Source organism: Hyposmocoma kahamanoa, unplaced genomic scaffold, assembly GCF_003589595.1.
Source record: "Hyposmocoma kahamanoa isolate Upper Pololo Valley unplaced genomic scaffold, ASM358959v1 88, whole genome shotgun sequence".
Classification (NCBI taxonomy): domain Eukaryota; kingdom Metazoa; phylum Arthropoda; class Insecta; order Lepidoptera; family Cosmopterigidae; genus Hyposmocoma; species Hyposmocoma kahamanoa.
Window position 1 is genome coordinate 12,406,237 of NW_020654466.1, and position 21,964 is coordinate 12,428,200.

General features: G+C 35.9%; 1 protein-coding gene across 2 annotated transcripts; it reads right to left on the reverse strand.

Moving 5' to 3' along the window:
• Positions 1 to 844: 844 nt before the first annotated feature.
• On the reverse strand, positions 845 to 10,880 carry LOC113235644. 2 transcript variants are annotated; one of them, XM_026471464.1, is made up of 8 exons: positions 10,727 to 10,880; positions 8,004 to 8,171; positions 6,535 to 6,624; positions 4,716 to 4,916; positions 2,455 to 2,724; positions 2,028 to 2,373; positions 1,670 to 1,926; positions 1,077 to 1,409 (listed from the first exon to the last, which is right to left on the reverse strand). In XM_026471464.1, exons 2-8 carry the CDS (start codon positions 8,148 to 8,150, stop codon positions 1,077 to 1,079), a joined length of 1,644 nt encoding a protein of 547 aa, XP_026327249.1. In that variant the 5' UTR covers positions 8,151 to 8,171; positions 10,727 to 10,880. The 2 variants fall into 2 exon arrangements, with proteins under 2 accessions (XP_026327250.1, XP_026327249.1); XM_026471465.1 differs by lacking the exon at positions 10,727 to 10,880 and having other exon boundaries at positions 845 to 1,409; positions 8,004 to 8,150.
• Between the last annotated feature and the right edge of the window lie 11,084 nt (positions 10,881 to 21,964).

The window sequence follows — 21,964 nt, forward strand, 5'->3', positions numbered from 1 at the left end:
GCAACTCGCCGTCAACTGTGATGCGTGCTCATGATATTTGATATAAAAATTGGTTTATATGAACGATCTGTCGCACGCTGATATATAAAAATTGCTGCGAATACAAACGAAGTTCAGTAACGAAATTGTACATAGCACAATTATCTTTGTGTAAATTATGTAACGTACAAACTAGATATGATACTAATCGCGGATATTCCCGATACTGCGCAGGAATTCTGCCGAAGATGCGCGACCTGTTTTTTGTACACAAAGTTCATTATGCTATGGTTACAAACAATCGCTTCTATTCCGGTCCGCGGCAATGGCAATCCAATCGAATACAATCAATGCAGGATAAGGATGATAAAACAGGATGTCAAGTATTTTACAGGTGTGGTTTCATTCTAAATTATAAAATTAAAATAACAACGTTCATGTGATTCATTTATTATATAAAAAATAACCAAGAAAACAGTTCGCTATATTCGAGACAAAATTAAAGATTTGTATAAAAATATAAATAAAATTGAGTTTAGACACGTTATAGAAATAATAGTTTTTTCTGATAATGCTATGTATTATTAGGAATTATCGTATGTCTTTTACTACTCTCTCCAGAAATAAATAAATAGTATTTAAAGGTAATTAATAGTAACATTGCATTCAAAATCATAAACGAAAAATAATATTTAGGAATACTGGTGAATCAACCCTTTTATAACAATTTAATATTATTTGCGTACATGAAGGTAGCGGCCATATTTCTATTCCAGGCATACAGATCCTTTCACTTGCAGCTATTGGCTTTGGCGTTATAGCTGTCACATACGAACCTTTAAAGATTCAGAGATCCAACATTCAATTAGCTTTTTTGTGCAAGCTCGCATTTGCCTATCAGACGATAGCCGAGTGAGTACAAAACCAGACTAGCCCCACAACACTATTGGTACTGGGACCTTCCCTCGGTTGCAAATTCGAGACCAAATCAGATGGCATTTGACGGAGCCCATGTCGCGCCAGGTGGGTTTTTTTGGCATTACAATACTTATTAGCAAACACGAGTATTGCTAAGCCATTCGGGTACCGTTGCAGATTTAAGGTAGTGGATGGAAAGTGAGTTCCGTCTGTGAGTGCGCGAACAGAAGGTTTAGCTGGGAGTCCAATCCCACGTTGTACACCTTCACTAATTTGGCCGTGGGCTGATCCGGCTCCCTACGGACTACCGCCACTCCCGACACCTTCATCAAGTGTACCTCGGAATCGACGGAGCCTCCGCCAGTGGTGGCCAATTTGACATGGCAAGTGACGTCGACGTGAATATACTTCTGAACTGCCTTTCCTTTCTTTCCAGGCACGTTAACGTATTCCGTTTTTTCCTCAATTTGGGGCAAGTCAGCTCTGAAGACGCTAGCCTCGCCAAGTAAGCCCTGAAAATAAATGAATCAATGAATACATACATAAATAGAAGATGCCCGAAAAATTTCAAGGTAATACTAATTATCCTTGGCTGCATGCCAGCTAAACGCATTTAGAAATTACTTGTTCCCAATACATTTTTTTAAACTTAAACAATGCTTATCAGTAAACAAATTAATTTACATGCAAACTCCACTAAAATACCATAAAATCTATTTACTTTGGCGTACAGCCAAGAAACGTCTGATCTATTTTCTACTTATCAACTTACTCCGTTTCCAGTGATTGAGAATTTCATTCCCGGTTGAATCGCTCGAGGTTCCATGCCAATGCCCTCGGGGTGTGAGTCAGACCAAAAGTAGTTTTCAGGCGAATTTAACCTGTCCGGTTTGAAGGTGATACGTTTGCCGTATCCCATTCCAATGGACTGGAGCAATAGGCTGCGGCCTTCGAAGAGGTGACGGCGACTGCCAGCTGGCCGGATGCGGTAGTAGAAGCCAGGAATAATTCGAGGGTCAACGTATGTCCCTATAAAAATAAAGTTTTCATCAAAAATATTTTATTACACTGTTTATGACACTGTAAAAGTTAATGTTGTTTCAGTGCAATAAACAACAAATGTTTCTTACCAATAACGGGCAGTTCGTATCTTTCCAGACCAACGATGCTATACTGGCACGGAATATCATTAATATCGGCTCCATTAACAGTGACTCTACGGGAAGATGACTCGATGCCAGGTTTGAGCTCGAAACCTTTCTTCAGCTGCTTGATACCAATGGCAACGTTTACAACTCTGGTAACAGACGCATTTCCTCGGCTGCTCTTCTTCAAGATAGCCACACCAGTAACAGGCACAAGTTTGGTAGCTCCATCATTTTCATACCATTCCAATTTGCACAATGTGTTAATTTTAACCTTCTTTTCAATGGAACCATCATCGAAAATACGTTGCTCCAGTTCGATTTGATTCTTCTACGAAAACAAAATTCTCATTAGTGACTAACACACAAATTCGTTTAAGTTTTTGTTTTATATCAGTAGTTATATTATTACCTGCTGTTGTACGACTTCCAGTATTCCCTGAGGTTCGTTATCAACGTCGTAGATGGTAAACTTATCTCCAACAGAAATTGCTTCAATTTCGAAAACGAACCCCTCAGGTCTTGAGTCGGACCAGAAATAATTCTCATTTTCATTGAGTGTGCAGCCATAAGGTTCAAAGGTGAGACGGCGGGCGAATCCACGACCGATTGACTGCAGAGTCAAGGCTTTTCCACCGAACAAGTATCTTGGCTTCACTGCTAGTGGGGGCGCATCTAGAGCCTGTAAATTTCAATATGATATACTAATATTCCGATCGGCAAAACAAAAAACAACACTGTGCGTTTAAAACCAATTACATTTTAAGTAATAATTAACAAAATGTATGATACTGCATCGTAATATACATAACGAAAAGATATTTACTTGTGAATTCTGGAAATTACCAAATTATTATTAAAGGGACCTATACAATGTGTTTTTCGAAAGTAATATTTACAATTAAATTATTTAACTTTGACAAAAAAGTTTAAAAGAATATACAGGTTTAGTGATCTAGGTTTGATTACTTTTTCATATCGAAATTTAAAACAAAAAATTGTCGCATTGTGAATATTATTTAACACTGAATACACCGCCGACGTGAATACATTCAGACATGAATAACCCAACAGGCAATGATTTGATGAAAAAGTAATCATATCAAGACCACAAAAGACAAATCTTTTGGAAGAGAACATTGATATGATTAACATGGCGTGACGCCAATGAATGATACTTATGGTTTACCTATGGTAGGCATAACATGCTGCGGGCCAGTATGTCACTTTTGACCTGTCGGGTCGCTGCTTCTTGAGTGTATTGCGTTCGCCGCTCTGGGCGGGGGTCTGAAAAACTGGACGATCCACATACCATCGCCTACAACGGCAAGTGCACACAACCAGTCGCGCGAGATGCGTAAGCTAACAGTATTGTTCGTTGATGAAGTTTTGATTCTGTAAACGTCAGCAACGGATACTGCCACTCACTGTTCTAACCCGCCTACAGTAACTCGGCCGAATATCTGGACTGCTGAATTCAACTACTTGACATTTTTTAATTGAACTTGGAATCTGGGCTCTTGATTGTTTATGTAGATTATTAGTAAACAATTCAGTTTTAATAGCATCTTTAAACATTTCACGTAAGGTTGCCATTACAACAGCTGACTTCAAAAATAATAAGTGTGAAGATAAAACGTGAGGCAATTTAGATTATAATAAAACGAATGTTACAATCAAACGAATGTTAAAAATGTTAATTATAAAATCCTCGAAATTCTAAAACTGTTATTAGCAATTAACGTGAACATCTGTCTAAAAGATATTACATAAATTACATGACAACCTTACAAATCATTGTGCTTTTGAATTACGTATGGAATATTATTATCTATCAACGTATCCTATATTCTTATAATAAAATGATAAAAATAATGAAAAGGTATAAATGACTGTCATCATAAGCCATCCTACTTTTGGTTGTAGTTATAATGGTATGAAGCTTAGCGAAATTTCTTCAGTGCATTTATATCAAACAGTAATCATTCTTCAAATCGAACTAAATGCCGAAAACATTCAGCATAATTATGCTATGTAAGAAAGTTATCGCTTAGTTCATAAATATTTTTGTAAGGTATATGAAGTCACTCACCATCCTTCTGATTCTGAAATGGACAAAACCTTGCAAAAATATTGACGTAACCACAACCAGATAGGTTTCAAAGTTTTAAATTTTAATCTTGATTTAAGAAATTGTATAAGCGATTATTAAAATCGTACAAATAAAACTTATGACTTTAGAATTATTCAATTAATTAATCATTAGCACAAAATATGCTTAAAGATGTCTACTGCTATTAATTTCCAAACTCAATTCACATCATTAAAATCGTAGCAGATTCTTTCGCAGTCCAGTCGTGAAAATTTTGCCCAACAATGATATGGATCTTCGTAGTTTTTCTTTGAAGGGAATCCCACATAAATGATAACAAAAGCTTATTTGTTGATGGTAAAGCAACATTCAACATAATCTGAAGAGGAGTCGTCGTCAATGCGAAATAAGTTACGTTAACCAAGTTAAAATGAAGAAACGTGGAAGATTGCGTTTACTTTGTTTCAAACTTGAAGCAATCTTCAACACTTCTTTTATAAACCAAGTATGTACGACGAGTCCCCTCAGTCCTGCGATGACCGTGACAACGCTTAAATACGAGATTAAATTACTCGTCTCACCTGCATTGGTCTGACTTTGTATCGGAATCCGGTTCTGACGCGAGGGTCGATGTATGCGCCGATGACGGGCATCTGGTGCGGTGCGGGCTGCGGGACGCGGTACACCGCCGGGATATCTCCGAGGGTGCTAGCGTCGAGAATGACCACTTTGTCATGGACACTCTCCGTCCAGTAACCCTTGAAAACGGTTCCAGATTGTTCCTGAAGAAAATTGTCAGTGAAAACTTTATGTTTTTTTACGTTGTATAGTTTAGGCATTACTTCAAATTACTGTGCAGGTTTATAAATCGAAATGATGACTTTTCCAAGCAAGACACATCAAACCCATTTTTATTTCATATTTATATTTTTTATTTCATTAATTACTATTTTGAAAACAAAGAGTAATTAGTGTCCTCCCATGATAGAAAATAACGAAAATCTAGATAGCAATAGTAGTAAGTAACAATTGACAATACATACTGTCCAAAATTAAGTAAAAGTTTGGAAAAAAATACTTTAAAATATGTAAGCAAAGTTCAAAACAGTTCGGTTTCGTTAGACGTCATAGCATATTACACAGCAATCATTTATAACAACTTTCAATTGAAGAGCAAATTCATAAATAAGTACTATCAATTTACAGCAATTGAACCGTTTTATACGTAACTATTTATCGCTGCTGCGGAGTAGCTTGTGTACGTAGTTAGCACAATCAAGTCACATCGATTTATTTGTTGTACCGTATACTTGGGCAAAGTCCACGTAGGAGATTTATTTTTGTGACATTTTCGTGCTCTATTTTTAAGTTTTACATCGCTTGCCCTGTCTGCTATAATCAATTATCTCGAGACATGCGCGAGAATTTGGTAGGTGAATCAGAGAGAGAGTGAGAGAGAATTTTATTGAACGGAATGTTTTTGAAAAACAAACCTGTTTCCATAACTCCATAAGTTGATAAGGAATACTTTGCTTAACAGGAAGTAATAGCGTTCGAATTTCGAACTTAGAATAAAGACAGTCCAGCAAAATCGCTAAAGGCTTGAAACCTTCTGCTGTGTTGTAAGACTTCTCGATTTTTGTATAAGTGAAACTTATAGTAATTTTGCTGTTGGCTATTATCAATGAGAGACGACGAAGCGCTACAAATGCACTATTAAAGGACGATAATGAAGAAGACTGATTGTCTCGATTTCTCGTTAGAAAAATCATGGAATCTCGAGAAAAATCGTGAACTTTGTCCTCTTGAAAATTCTACCTCGCAAACATTTATATTAAAATTCAGATCTGAAACTATTTACTAGTGCATTCAACAAAAATAAATAGTAGGTACATTAGCTTATTGAAATATAATAGCAAGTTTCAACAGTGCTGTTTTTTATTTAGAGGCTAGACATAACGCAGGGGGTCGATAAGTGACATCAGTAATAGCGATAAAGCGGAGGGTGTGGCAAATACGGGCAATTAACAAACATTTACTGACGCAGACGAAAACAATCATAGTAATGCACCAAACAATTCCATTGTTGGTCACTTAATGTAAACGTGGGTTGTTTTCTAAGCATCGGTTTCGGGCGTTCGAGATACGTTTGTCTTTCAGACCAAAGTTTACAGAAATGTAGAAAATATTTTTACTTGTGTTATATATTGAAGAGCAACGTAATAAAAGGTACAACATGTTTATGGTACTGTAGAGAAAATGGCATTGGAAATATTCATGGATCATTACAGAGTACTTCTGCAATTCAATATCGTGATGTTACGTATTCGTTTTTAATTGCTTTAAATAGAAATTCTCTCTAGAAACGTTAAGCATTATTAGTAATAGGAAAATACTTACAGGAACTTCCAATTCAGGGAAAGCCTCATCGCCGTCACTTTCATAGTCACTAGCCACATGAACGTAGGTTTTGGGCGTTCCTTCAGGTTCCTGGAACAGAAAATTAGGGTTAATTCCATAGAGTACAAATACATAAATGTTATGAATGAGTAGCACTACGTATTGATTGGAATTGATGTGGAGATGGTTTTTTAATATCCGTTGTTTATTTAAACATTCCAACAAGGAATTCTTCGAAGAAATTTCAATCCCTCTGTTATATTTTTTATTAGAATAATTACTGCTCTGTCCATAAACAAACTATTTAAACTAATTAGAAAAATAGCCGTAATTTATTTTATCAATTAACAATTTGGTTGGCGTAAAATTATTTTCCAGTGAGAGTCACGAAATATATTCAGGTCAATTATTAATAGCAGTTGTCCTTGACATGCAATTGATAACTAGTGTCTTGAAAGGACGTTAATATTAGTTGCAATTTACGGAGCACTTAATATTCAAAGATGACGACGTCGAATACATCGATTGTCTTGTAAATCATCTACAAAAGAACGTGAAACTAAGCTGAATTCCTTTCAAATTCGTCCAAGCACGTTTTAAAAGCAAGTCTATTATCACTTTGCGAAAGAAGTACATTATTACAAATCTTGAAGTAAAAAAATACAGATTTGTTCGGTTTATTCATAGAAATTTTGTTCATCTATTTCCTGACCGATGGCTTGCCCTCATTCCTGTCTAAATTTAAATAAGTAAACACCTACTGTTTAGTAAGCGCATTGCCGAGCTTTCTGAATTTATTGACCTTTACTTTTTGCGTATGAATTTTTAAAGTTTAGAATGTGTGAAATCATCGACAAGATTACTTTTACTTTGGTCGTCTTCTATTTGTCCACATTCAGCTGTGTTTACATTTCGTCGGGGATAATGCAAATCCGCGTTTGTAGTATTGGTAAAAGGCGCGTATCTGCAAAACATTTTACTGGAGGGATTTAACGTGATTACTTTGTTATTTCAATTTACTTTCATTTTTACACAGTAAGCATAATTTATGTTATTTACGTACTGATAACAATAGATTATTTAATAATTCTGTTGCTAATTTTGTTACCACGACTTTTACGCGGAATTTGGCCACTAAATTACCGAAATGGCAACTCATAATCCAATGCTAGTTACGCGTCATTGCACTATCTCCGACGATTTGCACCATCGAGGACAAAAACTCTGAGATCCCTCTCATTACCATTCTATAATCAAATTCTCGTTCGTAACCTACACCTACTTGTTTAACATCGTTATTCAAGACTTTCCGATAACGAAATTTAATTTGCGTAATCGATGAACAAAAAGATACAGTACTTTCAAAAGACTGGTGATTTGCATATTCCAGGCATGAAATAACACTAAACCTGCATTACAATACCCTATCTTTTAAACATAAACTGAAACTATATAAAAATAGAAATTACCTGTGCCGACGGCAGAGTCTCAACAAGCTCAGGCTCATCCAAAGCAGTAGAGGTGCCAGCAAGACGGGCACGGGTAAGATTCCACAGCCTCTGCAAGGCCAAAGGGGTCTCCTCATTCTGCATTTCCATAGCTGGACTGGCGAGCATCTTAGTTGGGTTTATTCGAATCTAAAAACAAAACACAAAAGTATTAGAAAATTATTAAATAATAGGTACAGGTAGGTATTTTAGTAGCAGTGATGCATCATCATAATAAATTTCAAAGAATTCTTCACGTTTTCTCGTAAAGTATGTGTAACTTACTTATTGTTAGCATGATTGGTCGCGGTATAAAATTCCTATGTATACGTACCTACAATTCTCGTCTGTTATTGTTATGAGTATGAAGTTTACCTATTATTCAACTGATTAGGTGCCTTAACTTCAAAGATCTATCGTAGCAGATTGTTTTATTCAAGAACGTTTGATAATCAGTATTCTTTTGAAGATCAAGGGAACAAAATCAAGTTTCTGGGGTTTCCGTAAGTAATTGAATCACATAGAAAAACAAAAACAAGACGTCCGTGTTTTGTCCACGACATAACCGCGTGTACCGTTTCATTGCCATGGGATTTATGGCGGAAATGACATAGCTAGCTACCGTGAATTTATCCAATAAATGTCATTTTTATAACCGTAGTAGCGACTGGTTTGGAATTTAAACAAGAGTACAAAAATGGATGTGTAAATTAGCATCTTTACACGTTACTTTTTTTGATCAGTTGATGAAGAATCTGTCATACAATTACTTTTGCAATAAAAATATGTTTTCTCGCAACATCTTAGTAAAGATTAAATCTTAATGTAGCAGATATTCATAAAAAATATATATCTGTTACCCTTTAATAAACTAAACTAACTACTTACTGTAATTTAGTTAATTTAACATCATAATATGCCAATATTTATCCAGTTATAGTTTCGGAAATAAAATAAATTTTTCCTTATAGGTCGTTAGGTATTTCGAAACAAAAATGATAAATAAACATTTTAATTGTTGTTAATATGACGCAAAAAAGTCCAACGGTAAATAAAAATTGAAAATAATCTAGAACGATCCCTGTGACAGTTCATAAAAATATGTTATAAAAAATGTTAGGTTTTCCATAATTTAATTAATAAAATAAATTAACATTTCCATGTTATTACTTTTTGAAATCTATAAATTAATGTTATGGTTTTTGAAATTTTCAAAATATCTATTAAAATTGCATTTGAATTATAGTTGTGTTTTGTGCTTTCAACATGATACAAAAGACTTCACACGTCTATACATTATTCAGAATACGACAGAAAAAACTATAACAGTAAATTTTTGCTTAAAAAATCAAATACACTAAAAATCTATCGACTTTACCTCATCCTTATGACTATGACAAACGTCAAATGAAGTATCACAAGGTAGTGATCAGGGGCTTTTGAAACAAGGATAAATCTTTCGAGAAAAGTAAACGTACGAACAGTTAAAGTAATAAATTTGACTATTCTGTCTGCCTAGTTCTTTTTTTAAAAACTGTATTTAAACATTCCCTATTCTTTGTTTAGGTTTTGTTTTCAAGTGAACCGCGAACAGTTCAAAGCTCACATATAAAATCGTTAAATCAGTAGGAAAAAATCTTTAATCATTCTTCAGCCTACGCGTGCGTTCTGAATACCATGATGACTCATATGCGGTTGTTGATCAAATAAATCATGAGTTAAAACGGAATTTAGGTGACAATTTTTGCCGTGTTAACGACCCTAGTATTTACATAATTAATTGGTTTGATTTCTCCAACAGAATATTAGTAAAATTCAAGCAGTATCATTGAGTATGATACCTCATTTTTTGTATCGAAATTCCACAAAAAATCAAGTATGGATAGAAGGAGTCGAAAGAAAGAGCCACCCTTTTGTAAGTGAAGAGAAAAATTCCTTCGTATTTTGAAGTATTAAAAGTTTTATCGAACTCAGTAAAAAATTTACAAAAAGCGTTTCTTTATATGACTGCGAGCAGGTAGTCGTCCAATTTTTTATTTAACATTGTTAGAGCGCCAAGTTTGTTTTCCTTTCAACTTTAATGCCTGAACCTTACCTTGAGGTTTAAAATATTTACTTTTACAAAGAACGGGGCCACATGCATCCGCGGGCAATCTAAGCAGGTAAAAGAAAACACGGCAGTAACCGTGTTTCGACACGGTTACTGGCGTATTTTATTTTACCTGCTAAAATCGGCAACACATACTGTAAATTTAAACCAGCACTCCATAGCTGATACAGGTTCAAGACTAATTTTCGATTAAATTTGTTTAAAACAGGATGAAAATTAAATGCGCTGACTATAAATTAAATCTTCGTTATAATAAATTCAAGGAAAATGAAAACTCTAACTAAAACTAGTTTATAATCTAACATTGGAAAGTCATCAGTGATTAGTTGTGGATCCAGTCGACGTAGCGCCAGTCGCCGCCGTTAGTAGAGAGAGAAAGCGCTGCATTAAAAAGGTCGGCCATTTGCTGCGCCTAGCCGTTAGCTAAGCTGTTGCCAGAATGTTCCAGAGTTTGCATTTCATTCGTCTTTAGTTTGGTTTCCATCTTAATTTTTATTTACTTTTAGTCGCCAGTTTTTTTTTCACGTTTCATATTCAAACCGTTACATTGATAAAAAAGGTAGAGTGAAAAGTTTAAGAGTTTCGTTGTGCTTACCTTTCAATTAATAACTGAGCGTAGAAATGCTGTGTTGACCACAGGAAATACAATTTCTTTAATTGAATTTCACAAATGTAGAAAGCAAAAAGTATACACAATTTGCAGCGATGTCGGCAAACGAGACAAACTTGGCAAACGAACGGTAGCACAGCTCGAATACGACTGAGGGTGCTTGTCACGAGGAGGCTATTATAAACTTGAGTAAAACGGTGATTCCAGCACAGGGCCGCAGCTAGTAAAATATCAGTGGATGCCAAATCTCTCAATCATCAATCTAAGAAATCCAACTTGACTTTTTTTTTGGCGGAACCAATAAAAATTATTATTGTTTTTGACTAGCGATTGTTTAAGGGTATTTTTTTATTCCAATTAAATACATATTACAACAAAAACCAATTATATAATAAACCCAATGAAGTTGGTGGGGTAACCTTCTCTAGGAGTAAAGTAACAAGGTGGGATTTCTTTTTTCCAGTACGTATGCGTAGTATCTCTTATTAGTTTGTGCAGTACGTATCTGTACCTCTCCGGTTGCGCCGACCTAGTCTTGCACCATAGAACAGGATGACGACATAATGAGTGAAAGAGATGGAGATAGTGCACGCGGCGGCTGCGTGTTTCACCAGACGGTTACACTCACAGACGCAGCTGGTTACGCGTGCGTCAAATCTTCAATAAGGCTGGGTACATTGAGATCGACGTCGTTTGGTCCTGTATTCGGGGCAAAGTCCGGAGGGTGTGACAAAAGGGCGTATTTATGAAGCTTACACGAAACTCAGAAACACGTGACTGAAGTTTCATTATGAAAAAGTTGCTTAGATGAGATACGGTTTTATAGCAAACTGTTATGGATGTCCCATGCTTGCAAGAAAACCTAAATATATTAAACGAATACTTTTTAACGGATAGGTGTATTGTAAGTATTTCATTTAAATTTCTTATTAAAATCTATGCCCAAATCAGTGTCGACACAGGTCCGTACCGTTCAATATCGGAAATGTTATTTCTCAAAATTTTACCTCCTTGTTCAATTCTACATGAATTGAACAAGGAGGTAAAATTTTACATACAACACACTTGTCTGTCTAAATAAGTGCATTACAGTAAAATCGTCAGGTGGTTTGAAAGAAGTATAATTATAAATCTTTTCCTTATTGTCAGTTCAATAGTACGCACCGAAATTCATAGAAAAATATTCATTACACGTAAGATATAACTGAACATGTGAAACAAACTAGTAGACAAAAATCGTTTACGAGAGGAAGCCGTTCGTTGTAAATTTCCACATACAAAGTTCCGAGGTTTAAAGGCAAAATCGCGATTCATTATTATCACATTATGTAGTGGAATCTATTAGACACAATGAAACTGTGTAGGTACTAGTTAACTATTGTGCAACAGCCGGAAATGGCATCTAATTATTTACTGACAGCTTCTCATTTTCCCCCCTCTTTTACTTTGATTTATTTATTCCTAAGTAGCACCTTAATTTCAACACCCATGTTAACTAACATAAGATTTTTTAAATTATTTTAGAAAATTTAATGTGGATTTTAAGAACAAAAAGAAGAGGGCTTCGAAACGACACATATTACCTAAAGATTCTACCTACATTCAAAGTTCCGAAATACTATAATGTGTATGGTAGAAGAATTTCGGACATACATCTTCCCCGAATTATTAAATAAATTACCAGAATCTATTGTAGAAAAATTACAAACAAAAACAAAAAGCAAGCTAAGAACGTACTAACCGATATCTCGCTTTCAGTCATACAAAACACTGGATGACGTGTGCGCTTAACATAGAAGGTATAAATGAAATATTTGAAATTTAACAATATTTAATTTATGATCTGTAACAAACACCGTATGAAAAGATATTGTGATTTCTTATAAGTCGCTTCATATGGGTAATGAAGACTTATTATTTATTATATAAATTGTGGGGTCATCGACGGCCTGGTTACAATAGGTCAGGTTAGGTAAACTTGTTGTTAAATGTTGGAGTGGAAACGCAACTACGAGAACGTTAGGTGAGAAATTTAAAAAGTTAAAAGTTTATAGATATGTAATACAGAGTAATGTAATGTGAGTCATGAGTGCTAATCATGACCAATCGCGACAACGTAATATCATGTAATAACGTTAACTATAATTAAAAAGCATACGATGGGCGGAAAATAACGCGCTAGATCTGCATAAAAACAATATATGTATATTATTACGTAAACCGTAAATTTAAAAAAAATATTATTTAAAAAATTGAATTGAAAAATTAAAAAAAATGTGACTTTACAATCAAATTCGTAGCAAAACCCTTTTTTTATGATACCAAGTAACAGGACGAGCCAGACATGCGTTGGTGGTAAGGGCCACGCCAGTCCATAGCAGTTGCTGTACCACTCAGAGCTTTTATTGCAAAGATCTGAAGGGTAATGCCGCTGCGCCTGTCGTCGCCCTGAGACATAAGTTAACAAGTCCCATGTGCCTGTAATTTCACCCGTAGTAAATCTCACATTACCGCTTGGCGGCAGAAATACGTGGGTAAGGTGTCAGTACTTCCCTGGACTAGCTCTTTCACAAGGAGCTCTACTGCAACTAACAATTTCTAGTTAATTTTTATTATACCATAGAAATACAGGAAGAATTTATTTTCAGGAATGCACAAAGCACAAAGAAAAGGGAAACCTCTCTGGGTTTTTACAGCATGGCTAAGTTTTCCATAACACTCGTGTGACTACCATGTAGAACAACAACAAACATTTAAGAATAGCGGCGACAAAACGTAAGTTGCGAAAGCGACGAAATAACGTCTCGAACAAACTCGAACTTTAATTCCAAACAGTTGATGCGTACGACCGAATTAGCCTTGCACTTGCTTGAGAAAGGCGTATTGAATTACATTATTTTCATCTTATAGTTTAAGTGTATAGGGTGTTAATACCCTTTTCCTAGCCTAATGCCCTATGCCCGATAGTCATAAATAGGGGTGAAGAAGTGATTTGACCAGAATTGACCATCTCTGGTTTTACAGCAGACGTGAGTTCGAATCTCTTCAGTTCCTCGGAGTTTACCTGCACGCCGAAGAAGAAGAAGAAGGTTCACAGTCCTCGTAAAACGTTTGAAGTCTCCAACTCGCATCGGGCGATCTTGGCGGACTATGGCTTAAATCCTCGCCCGAGAGAAGACCCGTGCCCAGCAGTGGGACGTATAAATGCGTTGATGATGATGACGATGAACGTAAATGAATTGCAATACAAATGTTTGCAATGTTTGAATAGTAAACATTATTATTTCATCGTCACTTAGTCAAGAGTCTCTTTCAATTAATCATAGCAATACGTCCAACGAAAAAATATTATTAATCGTCGAAGAAATTTCATAAAAATGTACACTACGCGTCAAAGTTCTCCTACCGTTTGATAAGAAAATTCTTAAGTAAATAGTTAATGTGTATCACAGACGTTACTCACAATCTTTTTATGATTTGATGACACATTTCCTAATGTGTAACATGAACTAATCGATGTTTTTGTGGAACAATTGATGGTTTTTTATTCGATGTCACTTGGTTCGATTATTCGGATAATCGATGATTTCATATTAATTTTTGCTAAAAAAAAATAAAAGTATATTTCATAAAACTATTTTATAAACATGTTAAAATTTGGAAAAAAAACAACCGCTTTTAAATACAAATGTTCATTTTATTTAGTCGATTTTCGAAAAATGAGACTTGCGCGCAATAGTGTGGCACCAGAAAGATGGTTTACATAAGATAATCATAAAATCTGTCTCCACCGCCTTTGAAAAATTTATAATTAATACTGGTGTCTATACTACTATATTATTGTAATTTGAAATAAGGCGGGAAATAAGGGCTATGTTATGAGGTTCCTATGCATGCCGCCTGAGCCGTCACCTGTGTTTTCGAGGTTATTCTAGAAACCCTGGTACTATTAGCTTAGACTTAATGGAGTATTGTCTAGCTCTCTCTATACCTCCTTAGTTTTTTTTAACTTTACAAATCAGGTAAACAAAGAAGCAGGGTTTGTAAACCGTAAGAGATGAAAGTGACGTTATAAAATTTTACTTACACAGCTAAAAAAAAATCATCAACAACAATATGAAGTAATGCGACCAATTAAAATATTTATATTTTGTCGATTAATCAATTTTTTGAGCCACGATTAATCGGTGCATCGATTGTTTTGTCAAAAAAATAATCGATGTTTTGTTGGTCGATACCCATCCCTACTAAATAAATGCAAGATAGTAAGGCACGTGCCTGAAAATACTAGTTCTGTATGGTAACATTATTGTAATCTATTTGTTGAGTCAGTTTGTCTAGACGTTTACCGTTTTAATAAACCGGATTCATCAATCCGGTTTATTGGATTTCACCCGGTAACCTATCACAAACTCGATTTTCTTTTTTCCGAAATAACGTTTGTTCGAATTCATTTTCAATCATTACCCCGAAAACCCAATTATAACGAAACCGTTGTTCTTTCAGGATATGTTCGATGTTTATCGCAAAGATACGATTAGGTTCGGTTAGGTTAGGTTAAGTTGGAGGAGGCACTCCGATCGGCCAGATACGGGGAGCGCACCACGGGGATGGTCTCCTTCTGCGAGGACGTGATGTCGCAGAAGTAGACAGCCGAACGGGTCCGTGAAACAGCGCCCTCTCGGACCCCATTCGGCGTCGGCGGAGAGGACGCACGCGACGGCTCTTCGCCGACCGCCTGCGTCCCATCAGCGGAGGCCTGCAGGGTGCGGGGTTGCGAAGACCCTGCCCCTGCTTTGCACAGGTCTCCGCCGCCGGTAGATGCCCCAACATTTACCTCCCAAAATTACTTTCGAGGTTATGAAAATTCGAGCTAACGTTATTTCTGGAAAATATCATTTCAGTCTTCCGATAGGTAACCATTTCACCCACTTTCCTTTAACCAATGTCAGTAAAACTTGGCAAATAGATGTAATGCCACAAAGTTTTGAGGTCGGTTTTTTAAATTTAGATAAACGTTCAGTCACATCAGATAAGATAGTGGCCACCTATATGTAGACACCTTTATATATAAAAAGACCTTGGCGTAAACGTCTAGACAAACTGACTCAATAAATAGATTACAATAATGTTACCGCACAGAACTAGTATTTTCAGGCACGTGTCTTACTATCTTGCATTTATTTAGTAGGGATGGGTATCGATCAACAAAATATCGATTAGTTTTTTGACAAAACAATCGATGCACCGATTAATCGTGGCTCAAAAAATTGATTAATCGACAAAATATAAATATTTTAATTGGTCGCATTACTTCATATTGTTGTTGATGATTTTTTTTTAGCTGTGTAAGTAAAATTTTATAACGTCACTTTCATCTCTTACGGTTTACAAACCCTGCTTCTTTGTTTACCTGATTTGTAAAGTTAAAAAAAACTAAGGAGGTATAGAGAGAGCTAGACAATACTCCATTAAGTCTAAGCTAATAGTACCAGGGTTTCTAGAATAACCTCGAAAACACAGGTGACGGCTCAGGCGGCATGCATAGGAACCTCATAACATAGCCCTTATTTCCCGCCTTATTTCAAATTACAATAATATAGTAGTATAGACACCAGTATTAATTATAAATTTTTCAAAGGCGGTGGAGACAGATTTTATGATTATCTTATGTAAACCATCTTTCTGGTGCCACACTATTGCGCGCAAGTCTCATTTTTCGAAAATCGACTAAATAAAATGAACATTTGTATTTAAAAGCGGTTGTTTTTTTTCCAAATTTTAACATGTTTATAAAATAGTTTTATGAAATATACTTTTATTTTTTTTTAGCAAAAATTAATATGAAATCATCGATTATCCGAATAATCGAACCATGTGACATCGAATAAAAAACCATCAATTGTTCCACAAAAACATCGATTAGTTCATGTTACACATTAGGAAATGTGTCATCAAATCATAAAAAGATTGTGAGTAACGTCTGTGATACACATTAATTATTAACTTAAGAATTTTCTTATCAAACGGTAGGAGAACTTTGACGCGTAGTGTACATTTTTATGAAATTTCTTCGACGATTAATAATATTTTTTCGTTGGACGTATTGCTATGATTAATTGAAAGAGACTCTTGACTAAGTGACGATGAAATAATAATGTTTACTATTCAAACATTGCAAACATTTGTATTGCAATTCATTTACGTTCATCGTCATCATCATCAACGCATTTATACGTCCCACTGCTGGGCACGGGTCTTCTCTCGGGCGAGGATTTAAGCCATAGTCCGCCAAGATCGTTGTCACTCTTAGTTTTCTTCTTTCCGTCGCCACTCTCTACTAAATTTCCGAAGCCAGCACACGTCACAAATCTGACCTGCTTGAATCTGCTTGTAAAGCATAATATTTGTAGTATCGTCGAGGATAGTGCAAATCCGCGTAAGTAGTATTGGCAAAAAGCGCGATTTATTTTTTTTTGGCTACGACATTCATTTTTGCACAGTAAGCATTCATTCATGTTGTCTACCAACTGAGAACAATATATTCCCTTAAATCACGTTAATTTGGTTGCCACAACATTTACGCGGGTTTGATTTGGCCACAAAATTAACAAAATGGAAGCTCATAATCAAATGCTAGTTACGCGTAATTGCACTATCCCTGACGGTATGTGACAATTAGACTGTTGTAACGCTGGTATTCAATTGGAGCCGCTTTTATAGTAACTTATAACTTAAAATTTAACTAAATATAAACAGGGAAATTACTAACATTAAGAATTAGTATATGAATTGAATGTATGAAATACTACAACTTGTCAGACATTTATACACGACAAACTAGAAAAGGCTGCCATTATTGCTGTAAGCAATTCCTTTTATTTATTTTTCCTAAAAAATAAATAATTACAGGCACATGAGATTTGTCAACTTATATCTCAGGGTGACGGGCCCAGTAGCAGTGCCCCTTAGACCTTAGCGCTTTAAAGCTCTGAGTGGCATTGCAACTGTTATAGAAATTCATGTAGCTTACCATGAGACGCTCGACTTGTCCGTACCGTCACTTCATATTATAAAAGAAAAACTTTTCTAAAAAGAAATAACCGTATTACCTAGCCGCTTAATCTGAGCTCTAGATAGTACTTCTTTATTTTAACTTTAAAAGATTGAAAGGATTATTTATAGGTCGCGCAGGAGTTATTATTTCCTATTAAGCATTCAAAAGTACCAATACCTATTTTAGACGTCATAATAGCTTCTTCAAAAAATTACCAACAACTAGCCCAATCAGTATCTCTTTTCAATTAATGTTTACAACTTCAACGAAGGCAAGTTTGTATTTCGATCCACTATTTGTTAAACACGTTCTTAGAACTTCACTCGTGTGTCTTTAAACATTCGTACCTAAGTATATATCTGTTATGTGATATTTCCTTTTCGCGTTTGCGATAACATTCCCAGAGGTAGTTTTATTGTGAAACTTTGACCTAGTCTAGAAAAGTCTACTTTTCCATTTTCATTGTAGAAGTTTCGTTCATTTCCAGTTCGAAAAGTCTACGAAGATCATACAAATATCGTTTATTGTGTAAAAGTAGTCGGGGAATTGAGACTCAATTGAAAATACAATATCTTATATACAAATGCTTATTTTAATATATTTCTAAGATATTTTTAAGGCAAAAAAATTCAATTTTCACTTTCATTCACTGGGCTGAATTTTATTTCATTATCTTCTGCAGCCATTTGTGACCTAAATACTTACAATATTTATTATATTGATATTAATATATTTATTATATATAGAATATTCGATTTATTATTATTTTTACAATTGAACATTGGTACATAATTAAGATTCAATCACTGTCGCGACTGATCCCACTGTGCGCAAAAAATTATAAATACATTCAACAAAGTTTCAGGTCAAGTTTCTTAGTTTAGAGAGTAAAACTGAACGCGAAATGAAAACAACAACATTTGAAATAAAATAATTATTTAAAAAAGCGTCGAAGAAAACGACAACCTCCGTAATCGAATGGTTTACACACCAGTTCTCATGGTGTCGCCATCTCTGAGGTCCCGGTTTCGATCCCCGGCCGGGTCTAAGTATGTAGAAAAACTAACTATTCTATATTGTCTCTGGTCTGGGTGGTTGTGTTACCGTCGTTGTCTCTGGTTTTCAAAACACAAGTGTTGTACTTACTTTGAGATCAGAGCAACGAATGTAATCTTGTCTAATATTTAAAAAAGAAGCCATAGGTATAATCTGGATGAGGAATCCAGCGTCAACAGTATAAACCGTTAGGCCACCGAGGTCGTCAATATTAACGTTAATATTAATGAATATTCTTTTAACCCACACTGGGGAGTGACTACCGCGATCATATGTACGTTGCATTACGTCCGAAACGTCGAGGCAAATAAAATATGTTTATACACGACTAAGTCCCGATTTTAAAATCAAATAAATAACGTGTGAAAATCGTGAAAGTTCAAATCAATATGGTTCTGCTGGGAATCGAGTCAGGGACCTCCACCGCTGAGCCATTGTCAAATTCTGGATTGGATGTACGTAGTAAGTAGCTTACGTTATTTACCTATCAAAACGACTTAATTCGGTTGGCAACCAATTAGAGAAATCATATAACACAAGAATGATGCCATTCGATCCCAATGTCGAATGTCAAGACCACCTAAGGGTCACATTCAGGAAACCATTTATTTCCGAAACTTTCCATTGTTTAACGTGATAAATTTTAATAAAGCAACACATTTGCGTCAATAAATTAAGAGTCCCGTTCGTATAAACATGGGGTATCACTCAACGTTTTCGTGATTGTTTTATTTCAAGTTGTTTTAGTTCCTTTTCTAAATAAGGTACGGTTAATATGATAACATTATAATTACCTAATAGACAATGTACGTACGCATGAGACAATACAGCTTATACAAAATATCACTAATCGATATCGCTAACTGCTTATCTGGGCAAACAACGTATAAGTGCCGCCACTACCACCATAACCAAACTAAAAAAAGTAAGGCTTAGGGTCAGCGCAAACAAGTACATTTTTATAATGTTCAATTGTTAATAAAGTATTTTATTTATTTATTTACATTCATGGGGTTACCACGGCGGGAGGCTCAGTTATGCTACGGAACCCACCGGTTATGCGCCGTAACGGACGCTCGCGGAATCGGCAGGGCCAGCGCAAATTGACGGACTGCGAGGGAACGCATCGAAGAGGGTCTTATGCCCATCAGCGTGCATTGATGTGGGTCATCCCGCGAGCGTCCGCCATCGTACCGCAGCGTCCCGTCCTTCCCGTTTATCCTTAGTTACAATTTCATTTTCTTTTTTTTTATAATATCAAGTGACCGAACGAACATGTCGTGCGCCTGGTGGTAAGCTGTCTGAACACGCCTGTCTATAACAGTTCTAGTGCCACTCAGCTTTAAATCGCAAAGATCTGAAGTGCACTGTCACTGCGCCCGTTACCCTGAGACATAAGTTGACAAGTCCCATGTGCCTGTAATTTCACCAGCACCCTTACTCTTCAAAACCAGAACACAGTAATGCTGACATTACTGCTTGGCGGTAGAAATAGGTAAGGTGGCAGCACTTCCCTGGACGAGCTCTTAATGTACGTAAGTGGAATTTAAAATTTCAGCCTAATATCAGATTGATATGTGCTAGGTAAATTACTGGTCTAAAATCGAATAGTCCCCTAAATAATGCAATTATTTTGTTGTAATACTATCTATTTTCGCACGAAGCACTTTGCATCCCCCTTCTTAACGCGTGGGGCAAAGAAATGAATTATCATCTGTGTTTCCCGAAAAGTAAGTACACTTTAGGGCAATTCGAGGTTAGAGTGAATAGGGATTTTGTACACAAACCTACATTTACGTGGGTTTACCTATGATGCAGAGCTTTATGCGGAGCCGAGCGCCGCCTACGTGTGATTTCTATGAACGACACAATTTCACCCAAGATGAACCACTACGGTAGGTACGGCAGCACGAAGCCCAACACCATCAACGCTCATTTGTAAATGACACTGCCCAACTTACCTAAATAACTAACTACTGTGCTAACTAACTACATAGCCGGCAAGAATCTGGCCACCGGCCGCGGCTAGTTGATCTTCCCCTCCACAATCCCGACCGTGTCGCTCCCTTAAATTGCGTCCCCTGGTATAACAGACTCACTTTAAAGTGTCGGTAAGCAAACGCGTGACATATCGGGCGAGGTTCTGGCCAACCGTGTGTATATAATGCAAAAAAATCCTTTTTTTTATGATGCTAAGTAACGGGACGAACAAGTCGTGCGCCTGGTGGTAAGCGTCACGCCTGTCTATAACAGTTGCAGTGCCGCTATGGGTCACCACCAGCACCCCTATCCTTCAAATCCGGAACGCATTAATGCTCGCATTACTGCTTGGCGGCAGTAAGTTGTAAGGTGGCATTAGTTCCCTGGACGAACTCCTCTAAAGTCTTACCGAAAAAAAGTCACTGAGATCTGTTTCATATCATTCTTTATTTAAAAGGTAATAAATATGTTTGTAACTACGGGGAAGTACTTATTGAAAATTACTGCAAATAAAAAAATCCTTATACGCTGCGGACCACCTACCTATAATGCTAATTTAAATGTTACTATTATAAATGGCTAGAGCTATATCTTTTTTATATAGCCACCTATCCAGGAAATTCGCATCACTCTATATTCGACTAATTACGAGGGTGATCGACTGTGAACTGACAATCGGTACCATCTCAATTTTGACAACTTTACAGGATGAAGAAAAAAATTGTTTGCATCAATTATATAACATCCAGCCATGCTACGGGGGCTGGTTTATTAAATAAAAATACGTAGTGTTGAAATATTTTTATTACACATAATTATGTGTATGTACATTTACACACATCAAAAGTGTCTAGGGATCAAGTACGTTTAAGAGTATTGCTGCAATTAGGGTTAATTATATTAACTTTTTTGTATCGCTATTGATACTTTTTAGTGAGTTTTAACATTTAAATAAGGAATATTGTTTAAAATTCGATAATAAGAAGAAAATCGATTGTCAATGTGGTTTTGTATAAAAATGAGTTATAGCGTTTTGACAAAATCATTACAATATCTGCATCGGAACCGAAACAATTTACATTATTATGGAGAGACGACATCATTTAACCCGAGAAGTGATGATGCGAGCC